Source organism: Microcaecilia unicolor, chromosome 2, assembly GCF_901765095.1.
Source record: "Microcaecilia unicolor chromosome 2, aMicUni1.1, whole genome shotgun sequence".
Taxonomy (NCBI): domain Eukaryota; kingdom Metazoa; phylum Chordata; class Amphibia; order Gymnophiona; family Siphonopidae; genus Microcaecilia; species Microcaecilia unicolor.
Genome location: NC_044032.1, coordinates 348,805,900 through 348,832,343, shown reverse-complemented (window position 1 = coordinate 348,832,343; position 26,444 = coordinate 348,805,900). Strand labels below are relative to the sequence as shown.

General features: G+C 47.0%; 1 protein-coding gene across 1 annotated transcript in view; it reads right to left on the bottom strand.

Moving 5' to 3' along the window:
- The window catches only part of LOC115463719 (stimulated by retinoic acid gene 6 protein-like), a 393,767-nt gene that overhangs the window by 353,053 nt on the left and 14,270 nt on the right, over positions 1-26,444 (bottom strand). Inside the window, exons 2-3 of the mRNA XM_030194443.1 lie at positions 18,323-18,361; positions 17,537-17,572 (exon numbers count right to left, since the gene is read on the bottom strand). Of these exons, the coding sequence (XP_030050303.1) occupies positions 17,537-17,547 (11 nt within the window). The 5' untranslated portion in view covers positions 17,548-17,572; positions 18,323-18,361. The remainder of the gene's footprint in view (positions 1-17,536; positions 17,573-18,322; positions 18,362-26,444) is intronic.

Sequence of the window (26,444 nt, the reverse complement as noted above, 5' to 3'; positions counted from 1 at the left end):
AAAGTTTTTGTCAGTCTTCTGGCGTGTGAACAGCGCGCACTGCACATGCGCGGACAACTTCCTGCCCGTCGTGTGAACATGCCTCTTCAGTTAAATCAAAAAGCACATAAACTAACAACAACTCCAATGAGGAGGTGGGCGGGTTTGCGAGAACGATCAGCCTGCTGTCCTCAGAATACCTGCTACAGGTAAGTATCTTCGCTTTCTCCGAGGACAAGCAGGCTGCTTGTTCTCACACGTGGGATATCCCTAGCATCCAGGCTCACTCAAAACAATGAATATTGGTCAATTGGGCCTCGCAACAGCGAGGACATAACATAGATTGACCTGAAACCATAAACTAACTGAGTGTGCAGCCTGAAACAGAACAAAAAATGGGTCTAGGAGGGGTGGAGTTGGGATTCTAAACCCCCAAACAGATTCTGTAGCACTGACTGCCCAAACCGACTGTCACGTCAGGTATCTTGCTGAAGGCAGTAGTGAGATGTGAATGTGTGAACCGATGACCACGATGCAGCCTTGCAAATCTCTTCAATAGAGGCTGACTTTAAGTGACCACTGACGCTCTAACATTGTGAGCCATGACGTGGCCCTCCACAGTTAGACCAGCTTGGGTGTAAGTAAAGGAAATGCAATCTGCTAGCCAATTGGAGATTGTGCGTTTTCTGATGACGACTCCCCTCCTGTTGGGATCAAAAGAAACAAACAACTGGGTGGACTGTCTGAAGGGCTTCGTCCGCTTCACGTAAAAGGCCAATGCTCTCTTGCAGTCCAAGGTGTGCAAACTGCTTTCGCCAGGGCAGGTACGAGGACGGGGAAAGAATGCTGGCAAGACAATTGACTGGTTCAGATGGAACTCCGACACCACCTTCGGCAGGAACTTAGGGTGCATGCGGAGGACTACTCTGTTGTGATGAAACTTGATATAAGGTGCATGTACTAGTAAGGCCTGAAGCTCACTGACCCTACGAGCTGAACTAACAGCCACCAAGAAAATGACCTTCCAGGTCAAGTACTTCAGATGGCAGGAATTCAGCGTCTCAAAGGAGTTTTCTTCAGGTGGGTGAGGACGACGTTGAGATCCCATGACACTGGTGGAGGTTTGAAAGGGAGCTTTGATAAAAGCAAACCTCTCATGAAGCAAACAACTAAAGGCTGTCCAGAGATAGGCTTACCCTCTACACCACAATGATAAGTACTAATCGCACTAAGGTGAACTCTTACAGAGTTGGTTTTGAGACCAGATTCTGTTAAGTGTAGAAGGTATTCAAGCAGGGTCTGTGTAGGACAAGAAAGAGGATCTAGGGCCTTGCTGTCACACCAGACGGCAAACCTCCTCCATTTGAAAGAGTAACACCTTTTCGTGGAATCTTTCCTGGAAGCAAGCAAGACTCGGGAGACACCCTCTGAAAGACCCAAGGAGGCAAATTCTAAGCTCTCAACATCCAGGCCGTGAGAGCCAGAGACTGGAGGTTGAGGTTGGGATGTAGAAGCGACCCCGCGTTATGGGTGGTGAGGGTCGAAAAACACTCCAATCTCCTTGGTTCTTCGGAGGACAACTCCAGAAGAAGAGGGAACCAAATCTGGCATGGCCAGAAGGGAGCAACGAGAATCATGGTTCCCCGGTCTTGCTTGAGTTTCAGCAAAGTCTTTCCTACTAGAGGTATGGGAGGATAGGCATACAGAAGGCCTGTTCCCCAATGAAGGAGAAAGGCATCTGACGCTAGTCTGTCGTGGGCCTGAAGCCTGGAACAGAACTGAGGGACCTTGTGATTGGACTGAATGGCAAAAAGATCCACTGAGGGGGTGCTCCACGCTCGGAAGATCTTGCGGGCTAATCCCGTTCAGCGACCACTCATGAGGTTGCATTATCCTGCTTAACCTGTCGGCCAGACTGTTGTTTACGCCCGCCAGATAAGTGGCTTGCAGAAATATACCATAATGACGTGCTCAAAGCCACATCTGGACGGCTTCCTGACACAGAGGGCGAGATCCGGTGCCCCCCTGCTTGTTGGTGTAATACGTGGCAACCTGATTGTCTGTCTGAATCAAAATGATTTGGTTGGATAGACGATCTCTGAAAGCCTTTAGAATGTTCCACATCGCTCGCAATTCCAAAAGATTGATCTGAAGACCTTTTTCTTGAAAGGACCACCAAGCTCCTTGAGTGTGAAGTCCATCTACATGAGCGCCCCACCCCAGAAGGGATGCATCTGTCGTCAGCACATTTTGTGGCTGAGGAATTTGGAATGGACGTCCCAAGGTCAAATTGGATCGAATCATCACCACTGAAGGGAATTTTGAAAACTGGTGGACAGTTGGATCACATCCTCTAGATCCACTGGGAAGCTAGGGTCCATTGAGCTGATCTCATGTGTAGACGTGCCATGGGAGTCACATCAACTGTGGAGGCCATGTGCCCCAGAAGTCTCAACATCTGCCAAGCCGTGATCTGTTGAGACGCTTGAACTAGGGACAGGAGGTTGTCTGCCCTTGCCTCGGGAAGATAAGCTCGAGCTGTCTTTGTGTTCAACAGAGCTCCAATGAATTCCAACATTTGAACTGGGGTGAGATGGGACTTGGAGTAATTGATCCTGAACCCCAGTAGCTGTAGCACCTGGTCATTCACATGGACTGTAGAGCGTCTGCCTCCGAGGTGCTCTTCACCAGCCAATCATCGAGATAAGGGAACACATGCACTCCCAGTCTGCGTAGCGACATTGCGACTACCGCTAGGCATTTTCCGAACACTCTGGGTGCAGACACCAGACCAAAGGACAGTACACAGTACTGAAAGTGCTGTGTTCCCAGCCGAAATCGAAGATACTTCCTGTGAACTGGGAGTATCGAGATGTGTGTGTAAGCATCCTTCAAGTCCATCCTTTAAGTACCTGTTTGTGCTGGGAACTGTAAGAATGAGCTCCTGGTGAGCAATTTGGAGGTTTGGATTCCAGATTGACGGTGTATCCTGACCGGACTATTTGAAGGACCCACCGGTCGGAGGTTATGAGAGGCCACCTTTGGTGAAAAAATATCAACCTCCCTCCAACTGGAAAGTTGTTCAGTACGGACACTTTTACAGAGGTTATGATTAACTGGAGCCAGTCAAAAGCCCGTTCCTTGCTTTTGCTGGGGAGCATCACAGGCCTTAGACGCACGCTGATGACGAGAACGAGCGCGCTGGGGCTGAGCCTGGGCAGGCTGCCGAGAAGCAGGAGTGTACCTACACCTAACATAGAAATAGGGAGCACTCCTCTTCCCCCCAAAATACCTCCTAGATGAGGAGGTAGTAGCAGAAGACGCCCGGTGGGAGAGAGAATCTATAGCATCATTATGCTTCTTGATCTGATCAACAAGATACTCTACTTTTTCACCAAAAAGGTTGTCCCCCCTGCAAGGAACATCTGCCATTCGCTGCTGGACCGAATGATCCAGGTCAGAAACACGCAGCCATGAGAGTCTACACATCACTATACCTTGAGCAGCGATCCTGGATGCTACATTAAAAGTGTCGAACGTACCCCTGGCCAGGAATTTGACACGCCTTCTACTGCCTGACCACCTGGCAAAAAGGTTCGGCTTGCTCAGGAAGGAGTGCATCAACCAAGCTAGACAGTTGCTTTATCGAGTCCTGCAAGTGAACGCTTGTGAAGAGCTGGTATGATTGAATCTTGGCAGCGAGCATAGCGGCCTGATATGTCTTCCTCCCAAAAGAATAAAGAGTCCTAGCTTCTCTGCCTGGGGCCGCCAAAGCATAGTGTCTATTACTCCTGGCTCTCTTGAGGGCGGAATCCACCACCATAGAACTGTGGGGTAACTGAGGCCTCATCAATCCAGGTTCACCGTGGATCCGATACTGGGATTCAGCTTTCTTCGGGACCACAGGGACAGACAGAGGGGCCGACCAATTTCGCATAAGGACTTCCTTCAGTACCTTATGCAGAGGGACTGTCACAGCCTCTTTAGGTGGAGAAGAATAGTCCAGGACTTCGAGCATCTCAGTCCTGGGCTCATCCTCAACCTCCACAGGAAAGGGAATAGCCGTAGCCATTTCCCGGACAAAAGAGGAAAAGGAAAGACTCTCCGGTGGAGACAGTCTCCTCTCTGGTGGAGGGGAAGGTTCAGAGGGAATCCCATAGGACTCATCAGCAGAAAAGTACCTGGGATTTTCCTCAGACTCCCACAAATGCTCCGGCTCAGTATCGGATAAGACCTCTGCTAAGGTACCTCGACACTGGACGTGCCTCAACGCCGAGCAACTATGTCCTCGATGGCAATGTAAAGAGACCAACGCCCGCTCGGACTGCGGTGAAACTCCCTCCACCGATGTCGAAGGGGAGTCGACCTGGGTGGTAGCAGATGCCGATGCCACAGGCAGCATCGTGGTCAGGGACCTCACCGCAAGAGAAGGGCCAGACACCGGTACAGAAGACGCTAGCACTCCCCACACCGAAGCTGACTGACGTAGCAGTCCCTCCAGAAGTTCTTGAAACAAGGCCCGGATGAGCTCGTCGAGAGCCGCCATCGGAGAAGGCTGCTAGGAGACCGACGCATTGGCACCTCCTGTATCGAGGGGGAGCGATCCTCTTGGCTCCAACGCTTCTCGGGTGCCGACTCTCTCGAAGCCCCGGAGCTCCCGGCACCGTGTATCGAAGGAGAACGACGAAGGTGCTTCTTTGCCTTTGCTCGACGCCCGTCGAGACTCCTCGGTACCGATGAGGAATCCTCACGTCTCCTCGGGGCCGGGTGACTGGTGCCTGGGATGGAAGACCCTATGATCCCTACTGAACTATCTACCAACTGGGTGGTCCAGAGTCCAGAAGTAGATCACCTTCTAAAAAGGAGTGAATCCATCCTGCTCCTGTACCAGCTCAGTGGACTGGCCTCCCAGAGCGGCTGCCAAGGAAACCAAGATAGAATTAATGCAGACACCCATCCCTAAGGAATATTTGTGGGACCCATGTAACAAGCCCAGGGGGTAATGATGAAAAGCTGTCAAAACTCAGTAAAGCTGGTCGCTACCTCAAGTGTGTGGTCTGGGACCTGTGCAGATTTCCCACTTCAGGTGATGAGTGTGGTGGTGAGGGGAGGCAGAGGAAGGCCTGGTTCTGAGAAAAGATCTATAATCAGATGTGTCCTCACCCTAACAGCACTCCATATGGTCCTGCTGTTGAATAAACCCCAGTTATCAGGGGTTTATTTAACAGCAGTACCTGGATTAACAGATCTGTGAAAAAACATTTCATAGAGATAGTGGACAAGCACTATGCTAGAAAATACTACAATAAGTTTGGAGATTAAATGAATCCCTCTTAGATAAGGTCGAGGACTGCCAAGAAGTACGGTCCACCATTAAAGAGTACTTAGAAATAAATGATACAGGGAAGTGTCAGAGGGGATCCTGTGGGACGCCCTTAAGGCGGTTGTGAGGGGGGTGCTCATACGTAAAGGAGCATACCTGAAAAAGAAGAGGGCAGCCCATGAGATGGAAGTGCGGCATAACTTGGCGAGACTGGAAGCACTACATCAGAGGGAGGGTAAACCCCAGCAGCTACTGGAGCTTAAAAAGTGGAGGGGAGAGCTGCAAAAAATTCAGCTGAGAGCAATGGAATTCCACAGGCAGTTGCTACAACAGAGATTCTTTGAATTCAACAATAAAGCGAGCACAATGCTAGCCAGAGGGCTAAAGGATAGAAGGGTCCGAAACACAATTACTAAAATAAAGGGGCCAAAGGATTTGATGTTTCACCAAGATGGGGAAATTAGAGAGCAATTTGTAAAGTTTTATAAGACTTTATATAGCACGGAATCCACAGCCTCCAAAGGGGAAATCAGAGAATTCCTACAGAGCCTGGGTCTGCGGAGGGTAACGGCCCAACAGAGGGAGAAAATTGAAGCCACTGTGACCTTAAAGGAAGTAGTAAAAGTTATCAAAGGGCTGAAAGGGGGGAAATCCCCTGGGATGGATGGGTTCACGGCCAAATACTATAAGCTCTTTCATCAAGAGCTAGGGCCACTGTTGGTAAGATTGGGCAATGCTTGTTTTGTAGAAAAGGGCCTACCACCAAGCATGCATGAAGCCGGGATATCGGTGCTCCTAAAACCTGGGAGAGATCCAACATTATGTGGCTCTTATCGCCCAATATCCTTGCTGAATGTAGACGTAAAAATTCTAGCTAAACTTATGGCGGATAGATTGAGCGAGATATTGCCTTCTCTTATTCATGAAGATCAATCTGGCTTTATACGTCAAAGGCAAGTGGCGAATAACATTAGACGAACTCTTAACCTGATTTGGGGAGCGCAGAGAAGAGGGGATTCTATGATGCTTCTCACAATAGACGCAGAAAAGGCGTTTGATAGAGTGGAATGGGAATACCTATGGGAAGTAATGTTAGAAATGGGGCTGGTTAGACCTTTGGTGGGATGGGTGAAAGGGCTATATGAACACCCAGTGGCAAGAATTAAGGTAAATGGGGGATGGTCTGGCATATTTAATATACAAAGAGGAACAAGACAGGGGTGTCCCCTATCCCCGTTATTGTTTGCTATCTCTATTGAGCCTTTAGCTCAACAAATCCGGAGGCTTAAAGACGTAAAAGGGGTTCGGATGGGGGGGGCAGGAACACAAATTAGCCTTATTTGCAGATGATCTATTATTTTATATAGGTTCCCCAGGGAGTACCCTGCCAGTGCTTATTAGAGAGCTAAATATGTTTGGAAGTATGTCCGGGTTCAAAGTAAATTTTGATAAATCGGAACTTATGGGGATAATAGCAACAGAGCAGGAGGTGGAACAAATGAAGAGATCCTTGTTCCGTTGGACCGACAGAAGTTTTCGATACCTAGGTATACATATCCTAAGTGATCTTAATACATTATACCAGTTGAATTATGTACCGCTTATAGCGGCAATCAGGAGAGATTTAATCCAATGGAAGAAGGGATGGTTATCGTGGTGGGGCCGCATAGCAGCTGTAAAAATGAATATACTACCAAGGTTACTCTTCCTCTTTCAGACTCTCCCAATAGCTGTCCCTAAGGGGGAGTTACAGAAAATACAAACAGAGCTGGGGGGAGTTTGTATGGGGAGGTCACCCAGCTCGATTATCAAAGAAAATAATGTGGAACACTATAAAGCAGGGAGGAAGAGGCATGCCAAATATTACCTGGTACTATTGGGCGGCGCAACTCAGGCAAATTGGGGTTTGGAGTACTGTAGATCTATCTCCCGTAACGAGATTTGAACAGATTTTTGTCCAGGAGGGAAATCTAGATGCTTTGTTGTGGGGATCTGCCCCCAATAACATGTATAGATCCCTGATCCTGAACCCCTTTATTTCCCACTTACTTACAATATGGGGGAAACTTAAGAAGAATTTGAGGGGGTCGCAGACCCGTTCCACCTATGCCTGGATAACTCAAGAACCAGGATTCCCTGGTGGGCGGGAGAATAACACATTCGCAACGTGGTTTGATAAAGGGCTGATAAGATTTCGTGAGCTCATAGAGGAGGGGAATCTTAAGAGCTGTGAAAAGCTACAACAAGAATATAATCTTCCACAGACTGACCTCTATGCGTACTTACAAGTAAAGAATTACATGAGCAAAGAAAAGTGGTTCAAAGATAAAGGGTTGGAGAGTGAGAAGTTCAAAAATTTATGGGGAGGAATAGGAGAGGGTGGGAAAGGAATCTCAAAGCTATATGAGCACATAAGGGGCTCTGGGATGGTAAAGCTTTCTTATATGAGGGCTTGGGAACAAGATCTTAAAATGGAATTTAATGAGGGGCAATGGAGGAACATTTGCAAAGAGGTGAAAAAGGCATCAGTGTGTGTCCTAATTAAAGAAAATGCCTATAAGGTCCTGAGTCGCTGGTACTATACTCCAGACCGAATAAAGGCTATGTATCCTAATGCCTCGGATACCTGTTGGAGGTGCGAGGAGGGGAAAGGAACATATTTTTATATATGGTGGGAATGCCCGAAGATACAGGAATTTTGGGAGTTAGTTACGGGTTACATATCACTAGCGGTAGGAATCCAATTTTCTTGTGAACCCAAATGGTGTTTACTAGGTTATGGAAAAAAGGGTGGGAAGAAATGGCAAAGTAGAATTACACGAATGGGCCTGGCGGCAGCAAAAACAACTATAGCATTGAAATGGAAGCAGAAGTTGGGCCCAACAGGGCAAGATTGGAAGGGTAAACTTCAGCTAATAATGGGACTGGAAAAATTGACGGACAGATGCAGGGGTCATTATAATCCGAATGCGGAAGAGTGGCTACACTTAGCAGAGGTTTGGAAAGATGATTAAGGGAGCAATAAACCTGGGGTATAAGATGCGGATGAGGAGGGGTGGGGGGGGGAGGGGGAAAGGGAAGATGGAGGGAGGGGCTCAGGGAGGGAGAGGGGGGGAATTTGGATGTGATATTGCTTGAATGTTGCTGTTTTTGAAATTTCCAAGGAGTATTTGTCTCCAGATGTTGTTATTCTGATATGTTAATAAAAAATTTTTACAAATTAAAAAAAAAAAAAAAGAAAAGTGCCAAGGGCCTTCAAGGTTGGGATAAACTGGCCCTTGGTGCTTTTCTTTATGAATAAAGGACCAGTTTATCACAAAAAAAAAAAAAGAATGGCTACAAATATCTGCTATGCTTTCTTCTACCTGAGACATTTGATTATGCAGGGGTGGGGAGGGGAGTCAGGAGGTTCCTTTGGGAAGGGTGGATTTCTGTGGTTGGGAGGAGAGATCGAGGGGAGGGTTAGGGACTTACAGTGGGGGAAATAAGTATTTGATCCCTTGCTGATTTTGTAAGTGTGCCCACTGACAAAGACATGAGCAGCCCATAATTGAAGGGTAGGTTATTGGTAACAGTGAGAGATAGCACATCACAAATTAAATCCGGAAAATCACATTGTGGAAAGTATATGAATTTATTTGCATTCTGCAGAGGGAAATAAGTATTTAATCCCTCTGGCAAACAAGACCTAATACTTGGTGGCAAAACCCTTGTTGGCAAGCACAGCGGTCAGACGTCTTCTGTAGTTGATGATGAGGTTTGCACACATGTCAGGAGGAATTTTGGTCCACTCCTCTTTGCAGATCATCTCTAAATCATTAAGAGTTCTGGGCTGTCGCTTGGCAACTCGCAGCTTCAGCTCCCTCCATAAGTTTTCAATGGGATTAAGGTCTGGTGACTGGCTAGGCCACTCCATGACCCTAATGTGCTTCTTCCTGAGCCACTCCTTTGTTGCCTTGGCTGTATGTTTTGGGTCATTGTCGTGCTGGAAGACCCAGCCACGATCCATTTTTAAGGCCCTGGCGGAGGGAAGGAGGTTGTCACTCAGAATTGTACGGTACATGGCCCCATCCATTCTCCCATTGATGCGGTGAAGTAGTCCTGTGCCCTTAGCAGAGAAACACCCCCAAAACATAACATTTCCACCTCCATGCTTGACAGTGGGGACGGTGTTCTTTGGGTCATAGGCAGCATTTCTCTTCCTCCAAACACGGCGAGTTGAGTTCATGCCAAAGAGCTCAATTTTTGTCTCATCTGACCACAGCACCTTCTCCCAATCACTCTCGGCATCATCCAGGTGTTCACTGGCAAACTTCAGACGGGCCGTCACATGTGCCTTCCGGAGCAGGGGGACCTTGCGGGCACTGCAGGATTGCAATCCGTTATGTCGTAATGTGTTACCAATGGTTTTCGTGGTGACAGTGGTCCCAGCTGCCTTGAGATCATTGACAAGTTCCCCCCTTGTAGTTGTAGGCTGATTTCTAACCTTCCTCATGATCAAGGATACCCCACGAGGTGAGATTTTGCGTGGAGCCCCAGATCTTTGTCGATTGACAGTCATTTTGTACTTCTTCCATTTTCTTACTATGGCACCAACAGTTGTCTCCTTCTCGCCCAGCGTCTTACTGATGGTTTTGTAGCCCATTCCAGCCTTGTGCAGGTGTATGATCTTGTCCCTGACATCCTTAGACAGCTCCTTGCTCTTGGCCATTTTGTAGAGGTTAGAGTCTGACTGATTCACTGAGTCTGTGGACAGGTGGCTTTCATACAGGTGACCATTGCCGACAGCTGTCTGTCATGCAGGTAACGAGTTGATTTGGAGCATCTACCTGGTCTGTAGGGGCCAGATCTCTTACTGGTTGGTGGGGGATCAAATACTTATTTCCCTCTGCAGAATGCAAATAAATTCATATACTTTCCACAATGTGATTTTCCGGATTTAATTTGTGATGTGCTATCTCTCACTGTTACCAATAACCTACCCTTCAATTATGGGCTGCTCATGTCTTTGTCAGTGGGCACACTTACAAAATCAGCAAGGGATCAAATACTTATTTCCCCCACTGTATATATGTACTTCTGTTTACTGTTGGCTTTGTTGAAGGAGTTGTGTTTTTGTATTGTTATCTTGCCTCAATTAAAATCTTTTCAACAAAAAAAAAAAAAAAAAAGAAAATACTACAATGTAACTTGCACCCCACTGGGGGAGCAAAGAGAATAAACTTAACCCAAAGTGGATTGTGTAACAAGGGAACTATTAGTAAATCTGATAATTGAGGCTAACGATTTAGCTGTGGGGAGCTGTTATATGAAGAATGTTGTCACAAATTCAAGGTAGGTGAGCCCTTAGACTGTTGCCGGAGCTGTGGCAGACAAGTCCCCTGGTCTGGTACAGGACAGGAGTCAGAACCTAGAATGGCCAAGACAAGACTACACAAGACAAGACTGGGCTAGGCAAGGCTAAACTAAGCAGGGCAGAAACAGCAAGGTACCAAAGACAAGACAAGAACCAGATCCAGATGAGGCAAGGCAAGGAAAGCAAGGCAAAGGGCTAGAATTGGAACCCAGGCAGAACAAGACAAGACATGGAACGAGGTTAAAACTGGGTCCAGAAAAGGCAAGATAAGGACAAGGCAGAGAATGAATCTGGACAGAATTGGACAAGGCAAGGCTAGGTTACAACAGACAAGGACCAGATCTAGATGAGACAAAGAAAGCAAGGCAAAGGTCTAAAACTAGAACCCAGGCAGAACAAGGTAAGACATGTAACAAGGTTAAAACTGGGTTCGGACAGGACTGGACAAGACAAGGTAAGGCTATAGGAACAAACATTGAAAAGGCTAGAGGCAACAGAAACAAACTGAGGCAAGGTTGAGGACAAACCAGGCACAGGAGCTCGGCTGTAGCAGGAACCAGGCACAGGAGCTCGGCTGTAGCAGGAACCAGGCACCAGGAGCTCGGCTGTAGCAGGAACCAGGCACCAGGAACAGAGCTAGCTTCGCTGGAAAACTGGACTGAAGCTTGAAAGCAAGGCTGGAACTTGGCAGGGTTGGAACTTGGCAGAGGAAACAGGACTCACAGGAACAAAGCTTCAGGAGCAAGACTCACAGGAACAAGGCTGGAACTAGAACAAAACAGGAACACGAAGACAAGGCTAAAAAACCTCTTGCAAAAGCAAAGCATGAAAGTCCCAAGATTCCTTATAAAGGCCCTCACTGGGGGGGGGGGGGGGGGGGGGGGGCGCTAGAGAGCGGTTTAAGAATGGCAGCATGACTAAGGAGCTCCTCACCTCCTTGGCTTAATAACATGATTTAACCTTCTTTTTCTACAAGTAAGTATATATTTGCTTAATAACACTTCATTAATGGCTACTAGCAAACAATTGAAGAGTGAGTCGACTCTTACAATGGGTTCCAGCTCTAAACGATCATCGCCGGAGAAAGTTACAAGAGACAAGCCTGACGTCGTTGCTACTTTTGCTTTAATAACGAAGCAACTTACCTTGATAACCGGAATGCTCGCTGAGAATTCTTCAGATGTAAAATTTATGAAGGCACTTGTGGCTCGCATCAATGCGCGTCTTGATTTGTTTGAAGGAAGAATGGATCAATTAGAACAACGCCTTAGCTGCATGGAAGATCAGGCCCTAGTATTTCAACGTGCTACTAAAATGGTGCAGGATATGCAACTAGCCATGGACGACGCAGGGAACTGACAGCGTCGGAACAATGCTAGGTCTTCCGGAGCATTCAGAGGGGGAAAATCCCATTAAATTTCTTGAGGAATTTATCCCAAAGCTACTGAAGATCTCTTTTCAGCATTCTTTAGAAATAGAAAGAGCACACAGAATTCCATCTGGTAATTTTTCTGTACTATATGGTCTCCCTTGCATCTTAGTTGGTGGGGGAGAATTGAGACTATAAAAATGGTCATTGCTCCACATATTCTGTATAAAATGAGTATGCTTCCTTTCCAATTTCCTAAGGCCTTTTTAAAGATTTTAGATAATATTATTTCTTCTTTTCTATGGAAAAATAAGCCTGCTAGAATTTAATTATCTAAATTACGTATGCCATGCCATTTAGGAGGTTTGAAATTGCCACACTTCTTTTTATATCAACAGGCATTTTTACTAAAAGGAGTAGTAGCATGGCTTAATTGTTCTAGTGCACCTGCTCCTGCATGACTTCTTTTGGAACAATAGATGGCTCATCCTCTTTCATTAGACGTCCTACCTTTATTGTCATCATCCTCCATAGTTACCTCATGGCCCATTATTTATGACACTCTTAAGGCTCTTATTTTTTTAGATTCTACTTGTGAAATATCCTTGTCCTCTTCTCAGATGGCATCACTTTGGAGCCATGCTCACATAAAAATTGGTTCTTCTTTTATTTGGAAGGAGTGGATTTCCTGTGGAATATATTGTATAATTGATCTGTGTTCTGGCACTAATATTATCTCTTTTAAAGAGCTAATACAAAAACTTCACCTGCCTAATACTCAATATTTTAGGTATTTACAATTGAAGTCTGCACTTGCCAAATGGCTGAGGAAGTATTATAATGCACAATTAAACCCTGGCATTTTTCATATATTTGACTCTATAACTAAAACAAAGGGAATAGCTTCACAATTTTATTCTGTACTCCTACCATCTTAGTCACTTGAAAACTGTGGCTCTTCAAGATATATGGACAAGGGACACTAATCATGCCATGTCTGATAAGTTATGGAAATGGTTTTGGATTAAATCTATGAAATCCATTGATTCTGCCCCTATATTGCAATCCTTTTTCTTACTTTCACATAAAGCATTATGGACCCCAGTTAAACAACATAAGGTGGATTCTACATCTTCAAATTTGTGCTGGTCTTGTAATGGAGATATAGGTAAATTAGAGCATATATGTGTTTTTCTTGCCCAGATCTTCAGGATTTCTGGTTATCAGTTTGGGACAGAATTTGTGCTTTCATTTGACTCTCCCTCTTTCATTCCATGTTATAGTTTTTCATTCTGCAGGGTTGAAACAAGCAGGAGTTTAAGTGTAACTATAAATTATTTGATGCACTATTAGCGGTAGCAACCTCTACTATTATAAAAAATTGGAAAAATCATAAACTGGTTTCTTTTTGCTTTTGGTGGGCTACTGTTTGTATGACTTTTAAATATGAAAAAATACTAGCTGAATGTACCAATTCTTTACCGGTATTTCATAAAACGTGGGAACAAGTAGCCAAATTTTGTCAAATTTCAACTGGGAATTAACTCCTTGATAAGTAAACCTGTCTGTTTTGATCTTCTTTAACAGTCTATAATGGCATTCTATATTTAAGGATATTGCATTGTATAGAACTTTTTGACATCCTGGTTAGAACTGTGTTTCTTTTGTTTATTTGTATATATTTTGAAAACTTAATAAATACATTTGAACTAAAAAAAATAAAGGTCCTCACTGATGATGTCACAACTTGTAATGAGGCTTGGAACACACTGAGGAACACAGCAGGGCACCAGAGTGAGGCTAAGATACTGGGACATCAGACTGAGGCTTGGATATACTTTGGAGTGAAGCTTGGATGCAGGAACATCAGTGAGGCTTGGATAATCTCTGGAATGAGGCTTGAGAAACAGGGAAACAGGCAACAGTGGTGTCAATGCAAGGAGAGGACAGTCTGGAGAAGCCACAGAGCCCGACCACCAGAAGAAAAAGAGGAGTCTGGACATAGAGCACGGCTGCAGCCATGACAAATGTTTGACAACAAATGCTGAAACTACCCACAAATGATGAAAATTTGAAAGAAACTATTGTACTATGCTGGGAAAACATACATTAGATATATCCATTAACAACAAAATGCATTATTTGATTGATTGGATATAATGAGCTATATTGGTTTAAGAATAGGTTGTTCTATAAGCATAAGATTTACAAGTATGATTGTGCAACCTCTGAGGACAGAGGGAAAAATGATTTCTTCAGAATGTAAGGAAGAAATAATTTTTTTTAAACTCTGGGGAGGGTGTAACCCCCTGACGGGCTCTCCTTGAAGCAGGTCAGAGTTGGGGAGTTTCTTGGAGGTTACTAGAGTGGTGATGGTAATAACAGGAGGAGTCTGTCAGGTTATACTTGAGTAGCCCAGACCTAAAGGGGCAGGGCTGGGAAAGAAATAAAAGTGCCAAGTGGGAAAAGAACTGGGTCTTCAGTTACCTGTCCCCTGATGAGACCCAGATCATTGATGGGGAATTCCAGGCCTTAGGGTTATAATATCAGAGAAAGAGGTTTCACCTCTACTTTAGAGCAGTGGTGACTGTGAAAGCAAATCTGTCTCCTATATCGATGAGGCAAGGAGAAGAGGGAGGGAATAGGACACCCAGAGAAGGAGAGAGCGGTTGAGAGAGTGGTTGTGTGGGAGCCTCATTCTTTGTACAAGGAGGAACTGCAGGACAGATAGAAATTCTATCCTAAGCGAACCCAATGCGAGTAGAAATTTGGAGGGGCTCTGGAAGGGACTGGGACTGACAGCCTACAAACAAAGATTTGGGATGGGGCAGACAGACTAACACAATTATCAGAAATAGTGATCTTTTTCTGGAGCCATAAGGACTGTACATATGTTGATTTTTTTCTTTTTTGTGTTTACTTGCCACTGCTGTTGGCTATTAAACAGTTGGGTCAGTAAAAGTTGTTGAAGTTGATCGCTCTGTGTGGACTCTTTTTTTCTCCCTTCTGTGGTGACAATCCTTTGAAGAAGAGCGAGAAGCCCTGTAGCCTACTGGAGGCAGCTCCAGCCCCAGCCTGTGCCCTAACAAAACACAAAACATATATGCCCAGCTTTGTTCATGCTCAACCAGGAGTGATACTGGTGACTAAGACTTCACTATCCACCACCAGGGAAGTTTTCCAAATTAACCCTCTTTTAACTGCCAGGGCAGTTTACCAAACTAAACCCCACTTTTACAACCAGCTTAAATCTTCTCCCTTCCCAGGCTACAAGATATCAACCTCAAAGGCTTTTTGATTCCAGGTCATCCTCCTACTGCGTTCAATCAAGATTTTTCTTGCCTCCTGTTTTTCTTTCCTTTTGGGACTACACCAAACCCCAGGGATTGCAGCCCATAGCATTTCTACCTCCTCTTTCTCTAGAGCTCTTTCATATATGTCCGATTTGCCTGGCTGGAGTGTTTCAAGCTACACTTCTTTTCCTGAAGCTACCAGGGCAATTAGTGCAGTAGCTTGCACACCTGTGGGGACCGAGGGGCTTGCACTACACTTCCCAGGAAATTCAACTTCCTTCTAGGCTGCCTGCTGAGCCTCTCTCTCATATTGTATTTCCAGCTACCTTTCCTCCAAGACTTCTGTCTTGTCTGGCTGTAGAGGTTTTTGCTAGAACAAGTTATCAGGTAAGAATTCTCAACTTTTTCTTCTCTTTTCCTCTTTGCCACTCAGGGTTTACTTGGGGACACAAAGCTGCTAATTTTTAGTTTCCATTTCCCTGGGGGTCCAGATCCAGCTAGTGGGTCACAGTGTGGTCAGACATGCTACTTACTGTACACAATATAATTTATTTTATGTGTAACTTATTAAGTAGAAGTGTCTCTCTTTTGGTAGGGTACCAACTTTAACCAAATTTACATGGTTGTGGAAGTGTGTCTACTCCTTGGTCTATGTTTTTCAAACCTTAGCTTGGTCCTCAGAGGAACATATTACTAACAATAGTTCCGCAAGTTCATTTTTCAATTCTGTCAGTACTCTGGGATGGATACCATCCGGTCCAGGAAATTTGCTACTCTTCAATTTGTCAAATTGCCCCATTACATCCTCCAGGTTTATAGAGATTTCATTCAGTTTCTCCAACTCGTCAGCTTTGAATACCATTTCTAGGACTGGTATCTCTCCCAAATCTTCCTTGTTGAAGACCAAAGCAAAGAATTCATTTAATCTCTCCGCTACAGCTTTGTCTTTCCCGAGTGCCCCTTTTACCCCTCAGTCATCTAGCGGTCCAACTGATTCTTTTGCCAGCTTCTTTTTTACTGTGTGTTTTTGCCCCAATGCAATCTTTTTTCAAAGTCCTTCTTTGCTATCCTTATCAGTGCTTTGCATTGACTTGCCATTCCTTATGCCGTTTCTTATTATTTTCAGTCAGATCCTTCTTCCATTTTCTAAAGGATTTTCTTTTAGCTCTAATAGCTTCCTTCACCTCACTTTTTAACCATGCCTGCTGTCGTTTGGTCTTCCTTCCTCCATATTTTTATACATGGAATATAATTGACCTGGGCTTCCAGGATGGTATTTTTGAACAGTATCCATGCCTGATGTAAATTTAAACATATTTTGTGAGGACATTAGATAAAAAAAAAGTTATAGTGATTATGACAGAAGTGAAATTTGAGGAAAAATGTGAATATTTAACTGATTGAAACAAGAGAATGGCCGACAAAAGGAAATCAGAGAATAAAAACTGACAAGAAGTTAAGGTAAATATGCCTGTGTGAGTGATCTTGTTAAAAAGCTGTGTCAAAACTTTAATCAAACTGATACCTGTGTGAAATGTTCTGCTGAGAGTATCATGGGAAATTAAAAGCTCTTGACAGAACACAATGCTAGTTTAAACCTTTGGAAAGAACAAAATTGGTATGGATGTATGCTAGAGATTTTAAATGTAGTAGTACAGCTTTAGAAGATAAGCTGTCTGTGAAAGTCAATCACTGACAACATGGCTGTGACTGGATTGCAACAAAATTGGAAGCGGAGCTCTTAAATTCCATCCTGAGCTTACAGGCGACTGTGTGGCTTAGAATTAAAGCATAGAAGTATAACTGAATTACTATGGGTTGCTTATAATTTAGGAACATCTTAGTTTATGTAAATTATTCTACTGGTTTAATTACATTTGGATAGAGTGGGATCAGATCTTCCATAATCACTTCTGGTCTCTTACTAATAAAGTTCAGTATCAGAAACAGAACTGAAGCAAATATTGTGTAAGAGCAATATTTGTGTTTTGGAGTGAACAGTAAAAGAGTGCCAGAAATAATATAATCATAATTTCGCATGGTACAGTAAGGGATTATAATTATCCAATTATTTTCAGGGAAGATAGAAATATAAATAGTGAAACATGAAGGACACATTAAAAAGGTGCACACAGTAGGGAAATAATTTTCTGTTTATTTGGGAGTTGGGGAAAAAAAAAAAAAAAGAAGAAAGAAGAGAGAAGATATCTACTTACTCGAGTGACATTCTCCAGAAGATCTCCAGAAAGCACCTGGAAAGAGAAAGACAAAGAAAAGGGATAAGTGACTGATGCCCAAAAGATCAAAGGTAAATACAGGCAATAGAAGCCACTAGTGCCTGCATTTACCAATGCGGGATGATTAGAGGGGTTTGTCATCTCAAGGTTGGGGGGGGGGGGTTTGGGGATGCTAGACCACCAGGGATGGGGTGCTAGACCACAGGTAGGGGGCTGGAGGTCCACCAGAACTCCAGCCCTCTTTTGTCACAGGTCTTCTGTCCGGAGGAGCAGGTCGGGACTTCTGCTTGGGGGGAGCGGGGGGGAGGTCTTCTGTCAGTGGGGTCGGGTCGGATCTGGGTTTGGAGAGTACTAGACTGCCAGGACCTCTCTCCTGGGGGGGGGGGGGTTTGAGGTACTAGATCTGCAGCCCCTTCATCAGTATGTTTGACAGGTCCGGGCTTTTTTTGACAGTCCGGACCTGTCAAACAACTTTTGTGGGAGCATTATGCCTTGGGTACATGCCCGGGCACAATGCTCCCACAGAAGTAGCCTGCAGATCAAAAATAAGAGAGCACATAAATTTGCATGCTATTAGTTTTGATCACTGGGGCATTGTTTCTCCTTGCTGTTCCAATGCTAATTTTATAGCGCTGTTCGGAACAGCATGGGGAAAATGATCATCAGGACCTAATTAACTTACGCACAAGTATGCACACAAACACATAGACAAATGTAACGCAGAAAAAGAGAACAGCGTAGAGAGAAAGACTAATTAAAACTTACCTGATCCTATGTCCTATTTGGATATCTGAGTTGTAGAACCTACAAAATAAAAAAAGTGGGAAAGAAATTTATAGTATCTAATTACTAATTTGCAATGTATTTGCAACTTCAGAATTTGTATTACAAACATAAATAATAGTTTGCTTTCCAAAACTAAGGTAAAATTATGTATAATCATACCTGATAATTTTCTTTCCATTAATCATAGCTGATCAATCCATAGACTGGTTGTGTCCATCTACCAGCAGGTGGAGATAGAGAGCAAACTTTTGCCTCCCTATATGTGGTCATGTGCTGCCGGAAACTCCTCAGTATGTCGATATCAAAGCTCCATCCGCAGGACTCAGCACTTAGAGAATTACACCCACGAAGGGACACTCTGCCCAGCTCACCACCGCCGAAACGGGGGAGGGGAATTAACCCAGCTCATCCCCACACAAGTGGGGGAGGGGAATCCGTCCAGCTCATCCCCGCGGAGCGGGGGAGGGACACCACACCCGCCGATGCGGGGGGATCTGGCTTATCCTGCAACCGCAACCGCGGGAGGAGCTGACTGACCCGAACACCGCCGAAGCGGGAGGGGTACAAAACTGCCCTACAGCCGCACGAAGCGGGAGGGAGTGCCGGCAGAATTTAAGTCTCAATCCAGCCCCATAAAACGGAGGGGAGAGGAATGCAGCAGCTCACTGTAACACAAACTCGTCTTAACTCTTGAAGAATCCAAGTGAAAAAACTTGAACACGAAGTCTTTCTGAAGGAACTGAAGACTGAACTTGAACCTGAAATGCAACCAGAATAAAAACAGTACAGATATCTGGGAGGGGCTATGGATTGATCAGCTATGATTAATGGAAAGAAAATTATCAGGTATGATTATACATAATTTTACCTTCCATATCATCAAGCTGATCAATCCATAGACTGGTGGGATGTACCGAAGCAGTACTCACCCAGGGCGGGACATAGAAATCCCTGACCGCAACACTGAAGCTCCAAACCGGGCCTCCGCCCGAGCAGCCACAGTCAAGCGGTAATGCTTGGAGAATGTATGGTCCGAAGCCCAAGTTGCCGCCTTGCATATCTCTTCCAAGGAGACGGATCCGGCCTCTGCCATCGAGGCCGCTTGAGCTCTTGTGGAGTGAGCCTTCAGCTGGATAGGCGGCACCTTCCCCGCGGCCACATAAGCCGCTGCAATGGCTTCCTTGACCCATCTTGCCACTGTAGGCTTAGCAGCCTGCAGACCCCTACGAGGACCTGCATACAGGACAAACAGATGATCCGATTTCCGGAAATCATTGGTCACTTCCAAGTATCTGACAATGACTCGTCTCACATCCAGATATTTAAGAGCAGAGTACTCCTCTGGGTAGTCCTCCCTACGAAAGGAAGGGAGACAGAGCTGCTGATTCACATGGAAGCGAGAAACAATCTTGGGCAGAAAGGAAGGCACTGTGCGAATAGTCACTCCTGCCTCAGTGAACTGTAGAAAAGGCTCTCGACATGAGAGCGCCTGGATCTCGGACACTCTTCTGGCTGAAGTGATAGCCACCAAAAAGACTGCTTTCAACGTCAGGTCTTTCAGAGATGCCCTTGACAAGGGTTCAAACGGCGGCTTCTGCAATGCTCTTAGCACCAGGTTGAGATTCCACGCAGGCACCACTGAGTGCAGAGGAGGGCGCAGGTGATTAACTCCCTTGAGAAAGCGCACCACATCTGGCTGCGAAGCCAGGGAAGCACCCTTCAGGCGGCCCCTGAAGCAAGCCAGAGCCGCTACCTGGACTTTAAGGGAACTGAGCGACAGGCCCTTGTCCAGACCTTCTTGCAGGAACGCCAACACTGAAGAAATTGGAGCAGTGAAAGGAGAAAGAGAGCCTGCTTCACACCACGCTGCAAAGATACGCCAAACCCTGGCGTAAGCAGTAGAAGTAGAGCGCTTCCTCGCTCTCAACATAGTGGCGATGACCTTGTCTGAGAAGCCCTTCTTCCTCAGACGCTGCCGCTCAATAGCCAGGCCGTAAGACCAAAGGGGGAGGGATCCTCCATCACCACGGGACCCTGATGTAACAGGCCCTGCTCCACTGGCAGCCGCAGAGGATCGTCGACTGAGAGCCTGATCAAGTCCGCATACCAGGGACGTCTGGGCCAATCCGGACCCACCAGGATTATCCTGCCGGGATGCTTTGCCACCCGGTCTAGCACCCTGCCCAACATGGGCCAGGGCGGGAACACATAGAGAAGCTCTTGCGTCGGCCATTGTTGGAGAAGAGCATCTACTCCCAGGGATCGAGGGTCCCGTCCTCTGCTGAAGAAGCGCGGCACTTGGCAATTGGCCGATGACGCCATCAGATCTAGGCTCGGCTGGCCCCAGCGCTTCGTGATGTCCAAGAACGCCTGAGCAGATAGCTGCCACTCTCCGGGCTCCAAGGTATGGCGACTGAGAAAGTCCGCCTTGACATTCATGACTCCGGCAATGTGGGCCGCTGACAGCTGCTCCAGGTTTGCTTCCGCCCACTGGCATAGACTCATAGCCTCCTTGGCTAGAGGGGCACTCTTGGTACCTCCCTCGCGGTTGACATAGGCCACAGCCGTGGCATTGTCCGACAGAACCCGTACAGGCTTCAACACCAGTAACGGGATGAACTCCAAAAGCGCCAACCGAATGGCTCTGAGTTCCAGGAGGTTGATAGACCACTTTGCTTCTGCAGGAGACCAGAGCCCCTGCGCTGTCCTTCCCAAGCAGTGGGCTCCCCAGCCCGACAACGAGGCGTCCGTCGTGACGACAATCCACTCTGGGGTCACCAGAGGCATTCCCGCAGACAACTTGTCTGTCTGCATCCACCAGCTCAGCGCATTGCGCACTGCTGGGTCCAAGGGAAGGCGCACAGCATAATCCTCCGACATCGGAGTCCAGCGCTGCAGCAAAGAGTGTTGAAGTGGTCTCATATGAGCCCTGGCCCAGGGCACAACTTCCATCGTGGCCGTCATAGAGCCCAACAGCTGCACATAGTCCCAAGCCCGAAGGGGAGAGGCTACTAGGAACTGGTCCACCTGAGCCTGAAGTTTGACAATCCGATTGTCTGGCAGGAACACTCTGCCCACTTGGGTGTCGAATCGAACTCCCAGGTACTCCAGGGACTGAGTCGGGCGCAGCTGGCTCTTCTCCCAGTTGATGACCCATCCCAGGGAGCTCAAAAGAGCAACTACCCGGTCCACAGCTTTGCCGCACTCTGCATAAGAGGGGGCTCGGATCAACCAGTCGTCCAGATAAGGATGGACTTGTACTCCTTCCTTTCGCAGGAAGGCCGCTATGACCACCATTACTTTGGAAAAGGTCCGCGGAGCAGTAGCCAACCCGAACGGGAGGGCTCTGAACTGGAAGTGTCGGCCCAGGACTGCAAAACGCAGAAAGCGTTGATGAGGAGGCCAGATGGGAATATGCAGGTACGCTTCCTTGATGTCCAAGGATGCCAGGTACTCCCCTGCCTTCACTGCCGCTATAACAGAGCGGAGAGTCTCCATGCGAAAGTGTCGCACTTTCAAGGCCCGATTGACCCCTTTGAGGTCGAGGATAGGCCGGACAGAACCTCCTTTCTTTGGTACCACAAAGTAAATGGAGTAACGCCCCTTGCCAAGCTGACTTTCTGGCACCGGAACGACCGCACCCAGGCGGATCAGATTGTCCAAAGTCTGCTGCACTGCCACAGCTTTGACCGGAGACTTGCAGGGAGAGAGTACAAACCCGTCTCTTAAGGGTCGGCAGAACTCTAGCTTGTAGCCGTCTCTGATGACTTCCAGCACCCAAGCGTCTGAAGTTATTGTGGTCCACTCGCCCAGAAACGAGGACAGCCGTCCTCCAATCTGCACTGGGGCGTGGACCAAGACCCCGTCATTGGGTACGAGACCCTGGGGGAGGACCGGAGGTAGCACCTCCGGGACGGCGGTCTCTGCGAAAGGAACGCTGCTTGGGGGAGAAATGCCTCTTAAAGGAAGAGGGGGCAGAAGAACCCGACCTGCCCGGGCGGTACCGACGGGCTTCCTGAAACCGTCCTCTGGAGGTACCGGGACGAGCCCTAGCCCGAGCCCTGACCTCTGGTAACTTCTTGCCCTTAGACGTGCCGAGATCGGTCACGATTTTGTCCAGCTCAACCCCAAAGAGCAGCTTGCCTTTAAAAGGCAATCTAGCCAGGCGGGATTTAGAGGCGTGGTCAGCAGACCAATGTTTCAGCCAAAGCCACCGCCGCGCAGAGACTGTCTGAGCCATGCCTTTAGCTGAGGCTCTCAAGACATCATACAGCAAGTCTGCCAAATAGGCTAAGCCCGATTCCAGGGCTGGCCAATCATCCCTCAAGGAATGATCCGAGGGGGAAGCCCGCTGCACCATAGTCAGGCACGCCCTGGCCACATAGGAGCCGCAAACTGAGGCCTGCAAACTTAAAGCCGCCGCCTCAAAGGACGACCTTAAGGCCGCCTCCAATCTCCTGTCTTGGGCGTCCTTTAGGGCCGTGCCACCTTCCACCGGCAATGCCGTTTTCTTAGTCACCGCAGTGATTAAAGAATCCACGGTAGGCCACAGATAGGCCTCACGTTCACTCACAGCCAAAGGATAGAGGCGGGACATAGCCCTAGCCACTTTAAGGCTCGCTTCTGGGACATCCCATTGAGCCGAAATTAAGGTGTGCATGGCATCATGCACGTGGAAGGTTCTAGGCGGGCGCTTCGTCCCCAGCATAATGGCAGAGCCAACAGGGGCTGAGGGAGAGACGTCCTCCGGAGAGGAAATCTTCAAAGTGTCCATGGCCTGTAACAACAGGTTGGGCAAATCCTCTGGGCGAAAAAGCCGCGCTGCAGAGGGGTCATCCGCTCCATCCGAGCGGGGATCCGTCTCCTCCAAGGAATCCGCAAAGGACCGTTGGGAGACCTCAGACACGCTGCCCTCATCTACATCGGAGGAGACAAATTCCTCCAAGGCCTGGGAATCAACCCGAGGGCGTTTACCTCTGGGAACCTCAACCTCTTTACCAGACGAGGGAGCGGGGGCAGCGTTGTGCATGAGGAAGGCCTGATGCAGCAGCAAAACAAACTCGGGGGAGAAACCCCCCAGACTGTGCACTTCCGCAGCCTGGGCAACAGCCCTAGGCGCACTCTCAACCGGCGCTCGCAACAGCGGGGGAGAGGCCTGCTGCGCATCCAAAATGGCGTCCGGTGCGAAACTCCGCGAAGGAGCCGCGCGGGAAGAACGGCTCTTAACTTTAGCCGCTTCTGTGCCGTCGCCCAAATTAAGGGCGTTCATGGCATTAATGTCTCCAACCTCAAGGGCGGCCCAAGAAGAAGCCTTCCGAGCCGCGTGGCCGGCCAAAATGGCGGAGGCAAGGAGCGGGGGATGGGCGTTTATGGCGGGAAAAACCGCCACGCCGGAGGAAGGACCGGGACATTCATCGGTCACGAAACTGCCACCCAACAAGGGCGAATCAGGCTTTAAGACCCCCGCATCCCCTCTAGAAGCGCTCAAGCGACCCGGGGAGCGACCCTTTGCGCCCTCGCCCTCCGACGCCATGTGCCACGAGGAGAAGAATCGGGGAACCCCCGCCCGCTATAAAAAGGTAAAATTACCTGCTGTCCGCTCCGAGTTGTAACGACCTGGTGTCCCAGTGAGTAGCTGCAATAGACGCTTAAATAAACGTCGAAATAAACGCCTTTAAAGACGTTTAAAATTTTTTTTTTTTTTTTTCAACGGAGCCAGCGGGAGGGGGGAGAAAAGGAGGGACCTGGCACCACCAGGTTTGCACTTGCTCAAAAGAGCCCTCAACCCCAGGCACTCAACAAAACCTAAAAATTAGGCTTGGAGGCCTAGCCAGAGCTGCTGCTGCTGTGTGTGACCACCACCTGCTGAGATAGAGAACATACTGAGGAGTTTCCGGCAGCACATGACCACATATAGGGAGGCAAAAGTTTGCTCTCTATCTCCACCTGCTGGTAGATGGACACAACCAGTCTATGGATTGATCAGCTTGATGATATGGAACATTAATTTCTAATTATTAATAATAAAACTATTTATTTTAATGTTTAAAAACCATGGCTGGTGTCTGGGGAAATGTCACCACCACAAACAGTGACATATTTAACATCATTCTAAAGTGTAATTACATTGCTCCACCACCAGGGGGTTTACACTACCAGTCAAGACAAAAACATTGCATTCTACAACGGACTCTGCCATGATTACATCAGAGTCATGGTACCTTGGATTCCCATGTGGAGTACTTGACTGAACAATTCTGCAAGTCTCAATAACTTCATATAGAATCAGTCACAAAGACTTTAGAAACAGCAGATAATGCCACTTACTAATTACATTTGCAAATACATACTTGGCTTTTGGCCATTAAGTCACTCCTATCATAACTTTAAATATTTTGTTTTATATGATAATTAGCACTGAATATCAGGCCCTATGTTTTTATTTTTCTGCTCTTTGAAACCCACCAGAATCTTGGAAAAAAAAATATTCATATGGGCTTAAAAATGTCTGTCTTGGAGAAAAATAATTCTCTAATAGTGCAGAACCAAAATTGACAGCTACTCCCCCACATCTATTCTCCTGGTACCTGTGGGCATCACTGAACGATCTTTGATGAGTCTCTTGAATCAGCAGTAAGCAGCAGAGACATTAGTCTGTTGAAAGCGAGATCCATACACAAGCTTTTATGACATGGTACTTTGCAGAACCCACTAAGGCCATGACTACAGACTTGTTGGCATACTAAGCACACAAGTTCTCAGTAAGGTCGGACCTGAGCAAAGTCACACAATATGTCATGTCCTGCCCAGGGCAGTTGAGAAACAAAGCCGGGCCTGGGGCAAACAATGCACCCCCCACATACACACACACCTGCTGCCACCCCCTCCCCCGGCTTGCCCACCACCAGTACCGCCCCTTCACCTGGTTCAATATCTCTCTTGTCTTTCCCTCCTCCCCTCAGTAGTGTTCATGTGGGCTGCCGGCATAAAAGAAAAAAGCAACTTACCTCTGGCTGGCCTCCAAAGTGTTTCCTAAGCTGTGTTTCCTGCTTGAGCGGACACAGGAAATTGTGTCAGAAGAGGCAGGACAAAGCAGAGGGAACACTAATCCCCTCCCACTCCCCCCCCCCCAAAAAAAAAAATGTGATGAAAAGCATTACTTGCCATCCTCTGTGCCACCCTCAGATGTTATACTCAGGTCCATTAGAACAGCATGCAGGTCCATGGAGCAGTGTAGTGGTGGGTGCAGTGCACTGCAGACAGGTGGACCCAGGCCCATACCTCTCCCTACCTGTTACACTTGTGGAAGAAACTGAGTCCTCCCAAACTTACCAGAAACCCACAGTACCCACATATAGGTGCCCCTTCACCAGTAAGGGCTATGGCAGTGGTGTACAGTTGGGGGTAGTGGGTGTTTTTTTTTTTTGGGGGGGGGGGAGGGGCTCAGCAGACAAGAAGCAATGGTGAGGTGTGTACCTGGGTGCATTTTATGAAGTCCACTGCAGTACCTACTAGGGTGCCCTATTGCTTTCCTGGGATGTAAGGGGGACCAGTCTACTAAAAATGCTGGCTCCTCCTACATCCCCAATGGCTTGCTTTTGTGCGTGTTGCACTTGAACTTTTTTTTTTTTTTTTTTTTTTTAATGGACCAAAAAACAAAACGTCCAAATCACAAAACCTTGTATTTTCAAAAAAGATCAACGTTTTTCTTTTTTGAAAATGATCTTTCCAATTCAGATTTTGGACACCCAAAGTTGGACTTAGATGTCATATTGAAAATGCCCCTCCACGTAACAAACAGGGAAGTGTGGGATCTTGCCTCTTACGTCAGGAAGCGATGCAACTCTGGAATCTAGTTCTCAGCATGGACTCATCTTTGACAGAGACTTATTTGCCAGGTCATCTAAACACACTTGTGGATTCCCCAAGTCGTAAGCTACGTCTGCACGAATGGTCTCTCAAGGATATAATTGTATGAGATCTTTTCAGGAGATGGGGTTTCCCTTCAATAGACCTCATCACGTCCCCTCAGAACAAGAAATGTCTAAAATATTGCTCAGAAGTGACCCAATTGCAAAACACTAGAGTTGAATGCTTTTCA